Source organism: Lupinus angustifolius, chromosome LG08 (genome assembly GCF_001865875.1).
Source record: "Lupinus angustifolius cultivar Tanjil chromosome LG08, LupAngTanjil_v1.0, whole genome shotgun sequence".
NCBI classification, from domain to species: domain Eukaryota; kingdom Viridiplantae; phylum Streptophyta; class Magnoliopsida; order Fabales; family Fabaceae; genus Lupinus; species Lupinus angustifolius.
This window is the reverse complement of record NC_032016.1, coordinates 24,547,254-24,553,253: the sequence shown is the minus strand read 5'-3', so window position 1 is coordinate 24,553,253 and position 6,000 is coordinate 24,547,254. Positions and strand designations below refer to the sequence as shown.

The following is a 6,000-nucleotide window of genomic DNA, read 5'->3' as shown; positions in this document are numbered from 1 at the left end:
CCCTCATATTCTTCACTATATTAATATAACCCCATATATTGTCCATAACACAGATATGGCACTTTTTTTTAGAAATTGTCACCAAGATGTACATGTTTAGATTTGGTACATTGCATTTGATGAAATAATGTTTTATTTCAGCCTCCCAAAAAAAAAGTTATTTCAATCTATCGGAATTCCCTTCATTGATATGGAAAACGTGTCATCTATGAGTACGTGGTTGCAAAATATTGGTCCTACACATATCTCTCGTGGTCCACTCACGTTCTATATCCAACCAATCAACACATAACAGATTATGGAAGAGATCAGGTGTCATAAACCGATGTCTCAAATAGTATTATAGACCAATCAAATATTATCACATAAATAAAAGAAAACTTTTAAATAGAAAATGTAACAAAAAAAACAACATTCTGATTTTACTTAGGATACATTTAAGACACAGTTGAGAAATAAATTAACAGTGAATAATGTCTTCAAATAATGAAAGGATTTAAGGGGAACATAACCACCTTAAACACAGACGTAAGATGAAAACTATATCATATGTGAATGAATCAGATACTTTCAAAAATTCTTTCTGCAAGTTTTAGTGAACTATTACTCTATTAATTCTAAAGCAAGGTGATATAATTTTTGTTAAACAAAACCATTCCCAGTTTTTATTTAATATATACACAGTTGCAAAGGAATGGTACACTGAATTATAAAGAAGATATTTATAAATAGAATACTTATTATAAAAATCAGGATGCTATTGCATCTGATTTGATGGGGCTGATTATAGAGAAAAGCCACCAACTTTAAAATTGTAACTAATGTTAAATATTTGAGGTCAGGGATCAATATACACCAATCACTTTACCAATGGAAGCTGAACTGCAATCACAAAACAAAAGTTTGTGTAAGGGAAAACACACGAAGTAGAAATATGGATAGAAATTATGTATGGCTAGAAATGTATCAGTGTCAAAGTTCAAATGACATATACCAGCTTCTTCTTTTTCTTATTCTTCTTCTTGTTTTCAATGTGTGCTTGGAGTTCTACTTGCTTAGCAAGGGCATCATCACGTGCCTAAAGCAACAAAGTAGCCAAGAAAATATCACAAATATGATGCTGTTATTATCATATGCAAAAAGAATGCTCTTATCATATGGTTCTTCAATTGTGCACCATGAAATAAATAGTGTGCTTTACTTTTAGTTCCTGGTGAGGGATTAAAAGTATACTATTTTTTTGTTAAATGAGGGACCAAAAACAATAGAATTTAAATATGAACTAAACCAAAAAAAGTTATCATATTTAGAGGGACCAAGCATTAATACCTCTATGGCTGAAGCCAACTCTTGTTCGAGAGTGGTGACTCTACTGAGAGCATTATTCAGTAGTTCCTCCATTTCTGGTGGCATTTCTGGTCTCATGCTGAGGACATTGACCTTCTCTTCTAGTTCAACCATGCGTTTTATCATATCCATGTGATTATCAATGGAAATGGTAGGTGCTGCTTTCATCATAGTCTCATCATAATTTACTACTCCTGTGGTTTTCTTAGGCATGTCCTTTGTCAAGCGCATCATGGTTATAATCCCAGTTATAATGGCCATGATTAAACCAACAAATGGGTTGCTAAACCCATCAGAAGCTTTGCATGGACTCTCAGGGAAATAATCTGCAGCTTATGCAAAACTTAGATATTAACAACAATTCCAAAGGCCTCATACTCGTATTAACGTGCATGTATTGGTTTTTACTTTTTAGTGTGCAAAAAATTTCGATTAATGGTTATATTACCTTTAGAAGGTTCAAGTTGATGATTTTGTACTGCTTTACACAAAGCAGTATTGACTGTCTTGTCATTCACTGGGACGAACTGATATGCATTACACTGTTTTTTGACCTGCAACATATAAATAATCCACACGCATAAAGTCTGATCTAGTTTTTCTTAGTAGTGACAAAATGATTATACAGATCGTATTAAAAATACCATATTATGATACATTTGAAATAATACTTTTGTTATTGAAAACGAAACAAAAACTCCCCTCTCTAATACTGGACAAAATGGTGCTAGTTCACTACTTAATAAATCTTGCTAGCTACACAAGCTCAAGTTTATGGACACACTAACTACCATGACTAGATAAATTGAGTAGAAAACATGCATGATAATGTATTATGTTTCCATTTAACTGTTTATTAGAAGAAGCAATAGATAGGATAGAGCAACAAGTGATTGAAGCTAAGCCAAGGAAACTTACTTCTGGAATAGAACATGGTTCAGGATGCTCCACATGGCGTGCTTCCTTGTGCTCCTTAATATTATATGCAGAATAAAGATTATCAAGCTATCAAACTTTCAGGCAAATAAAGATACTGGGAAGAAAGTTTCTGAACAAAACTTTGTCCTTGGAATTGCAAAAAAGTAGGTAATTAACTACCTTATGATATGTTGTTTCATATTCAATGATTGTCTCAATGGATGATAAGTTTTTCCTCCTGCATTTTCCCTCACCATTTTGAACCATCTAATTCATCCAAAGAAAATAATTCATTTTTTTCATTATACAAAGTAAAATAAAATGAAAATTATTCAATAATCTACCATTAAGATATCTGGATTATTCCATGGTCCCTTGTCAGAAAGCATACAACCACCTTTATCTGCACAAGTACAAGTACCACCCAAGAACTCTGGAAGTTCACTGGTAAATAAGAAATAAATAAAAAAGTGTTTATTACTTATTCAGTGAAACAAATGAGGATTATATTTGTTGTTCTATAAAGTGCATCACACAACTTGTGGAATGAATTTTCATGGCCAAGAAACGTAGACTATCATTACTGATTGTTAGATATTTAAGCCAATTGATAAGTTAGAATCCATTACAAAAGACAGTGGCAAACATTGTGGATTACTACCATGTTGATTTAAATCAATTTACGAGTCAGAATCCTTTACTCAAGTTAAACTATGTCACAACATGTTTTTAGTACCCTAAGTTTCTATGGAGATGAGAATAAGATACAATACTTCAATGTAATAAAAGCCAGAAAATATTAACCTGGCATCAATGATTTCAAGCAACTTGCTTTGGTATTTGTTACCTAGAACCTGTTCAATAAATCATTAATCTCTTCATTGCTCTTACTTAACTGAAATTGACAAAGCTTCAAACTGACAAGTATAATGAGAATGCATACATGGATTTTCGCGGTGGTCTTGGGATCAAGAAATGACTTAACAGTGTTCCACAACAGCCTAAATCCAGAACCAGCATTGATGATAAACATACGGTTCAAAGACTGTGAAAAGGGAAAATTCAATTAGGCTAAATTTAATACATTAAAGATAGGGAATAAGTGATAACCAAGACAAGTAACAAATGCTAAACTAGTACCTCAGGATAGTTGTCACCGTCAATTTTCTGAAGTCTCTGAAGAAGATCCCTTGCGGCTTTGTTCATACTTTTAAGACCCTGAGAAACAATGCTAGTCAATAGTTGTATTATGTGAAACTTTTTACATAACCAACAAGATCTAGATCCCCAGATTATTAAAAGGTCAAATGTTTGATTTCTGTAAGCGACACTTGTTGTGAGCCCCAACCACGAACCTCAGAAGAGATTAGTTAGTTTCTTACCCTAAAGGTAAAAGATATCATTAGTAGTACAAAAAAACAATCTTTTTACATTATATCGTTGAAAACCGAAAGCAACCCCTTAAATTTAGGGTCACTATCACTTGAACAAGGTGTTTGTTGTAATAGTACTTTTCTCATGTTGGTTTTATTTGGAGAGAGGTGTTAGACATACCACTCCTTGCACATCCAAGATAGTTGTGCTTTGATCAATGTGCTTCTTTGCTGCGATTGAACATGCAGGTAACTTAACATTGAAGGTTCTCTCAAACTCTCTTACATGATACTTAAGATAACGGTCCATAGTTGTTACTTGCATAAGCTTGTGAGGATCAACCTGACCCAATTTTTCAATGTAAACAGGTAATCCATCTTTATCAACTCCATGATGCCCTTGTGGATAGTATTTTAGAACTTCATCAATCTCTTTGAATTCAAAATCCTTAACAAACCAAACATAATTTACAATTAGCCACATAAATTGAATGTTAAAGAGGAAAAAACAAGAACAGTTTTTTTAATACCTCCATGATGGTGTCAGCACCAAACTCCCTCCTCCACTGAAGCATATCTGCCCACATTTGTTTTGATTTCTCAATGTCAAACTTCCTTGCTCTCAAGAATCTGAATATTCACACATTCAAAGAGCAATTAGAACTATGAAATTAAGACATTAAATAATGCAACAACTATGCCATAATTGATGGTTAACAACACTTATCTTTAACATCGCTTATTAAAACAAACTAAACGTCATACTTCATATATTTAACGACACTTCTTCAATAATCGCCGTTACCTATAAGTTAGGAAATAAATAATTGGGTAGTAATAAAGTGTTACAAGGGCTACCTTAGCATCATATGATGATCATCATGTTTTGATGGTAAGAGCTCATCTAAGATGAGAGCTTGGCGAAAAGAATCAACAGCTTGCAACTCTTCTGCGTCAAGGTCATCTTCAATAGCAGTAATAGACATAACCCTGCTATGCCGTCGACCCTTCTTTGTGAAGGATCTCTTGAACATAGAAGATGCACTTACTGCTACCTTCTTTAAAGGCCCACGGTTTGTTTTCTTTTCATCCTCTATATATTCAATAATTTCTGGACCTATTTTTGCAGAATGAGAAGAAAGGAAAAAAAATTATAGCATGCTATGTCACATTTTAATCTCTAATACAAACATAAACACATTGCATTAATAAAGATTTCACAGCACATGCATAAAAATATATATATGATCAAGAACTGCAAAAGGATTTTGATCAGAATTCAACAACATGAGTTACCACCTTTAACAGGTCGAATATTTGTGGCATGTCCTGACATAGTGTCACACATGATTAATTGAATCCCCTAAGCTTATTCAAATGATCAATGGGAGCCGAAAAGGCATAAGAGAATCAACATGTCACATATACCAAATGTCCATAATTGTACCTCGTGTGCACCTACACCTTCATTTTATTCATAAAAAAAACAAGTTAGAATCTGAGGAAAAACAACCTATTCATCAAGAAAACAAACCAACCCTATTCATCATATATGTTTAGCATGCATGTAAAAAATAGATATTGTCAAATTGATCATATATTTGAATGATAGTGTGTAGTTCAAGCAGCTACATATTATTTATATTCATAAAATGTTACTATGGTGGCTTAAAAAGTTCATCACTCATAATGATAGGAGAAGGATAAGAAAGAGATAATGTTATTAGGAGATGATGATACCTTGTTACAGGAATGTGGTGGTTGCAAAAAAAATATGAAAAACTCAAATTTATGAGCCGAATATATCTCACAAAGTGAAGAAACTATAGGAGGGACAAAACAGGAAGACACAGATTGAGGCAATTCATTTTAAGAGTTTGCTGTTTTTTTTGTTTACTAACATTGACAGGATCTTTATGATATATAGTACTGAATCTGATTAAAAGTAAGTTTTTGTATAATTTGTTAGGTGATGGTCTAATTTAATCATTTAATATAAGTTTAGTTAAAGTTGTAATTGATATTTATATCAGCAATGATATCTACCCTTAATTTATTATCAATATTTACTTTAAATATATGGACACTTTCCTACATTGACACACGCAGTCTTGTTTGCATAATCTTGATTGTGAGGATTCTTGTTGCATTTGAAATTTGAAGAGGAGGAAAAATATACAAGTAAATTTTTTTTTGAGTGTTTTATATTCGGCAATAAAATATTATTCCTTTTTAGGGGTAAGAGTAGAGGTTCACATCTAATGTCTCATTTATGTGTGTTAGAAAAATATTTAATAATTCTAATTATAATTTAAATAATTATTGTCAACTAATTATGATATATGGAATGATACAAAAAGTG

At 32.4% G+C, this 6,000-nt stretch overlaps 1 protein-coding gene across 2 annotated transcripts; it reads right to left on the bottom strand.

Moving 5' to 3' along the window:
• On the bottom strand, positions 617–5,455 carry LOC109355466 (phosphatidylinositol/phosphatidylcholine transfer protein SFH3-like). 2 transcript variants are annotated; one of them, XM_019598648.1, is made up of 15 exons: positions 5,379–5,455; positions 4,938–5,102; positions 4,497–4,755; positions 4,169–4,268; positions 3,820–4,086; positions 3,406–3,483; positions 3,209–3,310; positions 3,070–3,119; positions 2,610–2,709; positions 2,446–2,532; positions 2,266–2,319; positions 1,796–1,901; positions 1,330–1,679; positions 995–1,078; positions 617–882 (listed from the first exon to the last, which is right to left on the bottom strand). In XM_019598648.1, the coding sequence occupies exons 2-15, from the start codon at positions 4,984–4,986 to the stop codon at positions 865–867; spliced, it is 1,704 nt and encodes a 567-aa protein (XP_019454193.1). In that variant the 5' UTR covers positions 4,987–5,102; positions 5,379–5,455; the 3' UTR covers positions 617–864. The 2 variants fall into 2 exon arrangements, with proteins under 2 accessions (XP_019454193.1, XP_019454194.1); XM_019598649.1 differs by having other exon boundaries at positions 1,330–1,673; positions 5,379–5,454.

Excerpts from the sequence above, each read along its gene's own strand:
- LOC109355466 (XM_019598648.1), bottom strand. The coding sequence starts at position 4,986 with ATGTGTGACACTATGTCAGGACATGCCACAAATATTCGACCTGTTAAA. Across the intron at positions 3,311-3,405 it reads ACGGTGACAACTATCCTGAG|TCTTTGAACCGTATGTTTAT; the intron begins GTACTAGTTTAG and ends CCCTTTTCACAG. Across the intron at positions 2,320-2,445 it reads ATGAAACAACATATCATAAG|GAGCACAAGGAAGCACGCCA; the intron begins GTAGTTAATTAC and ends TATAATATTAAG.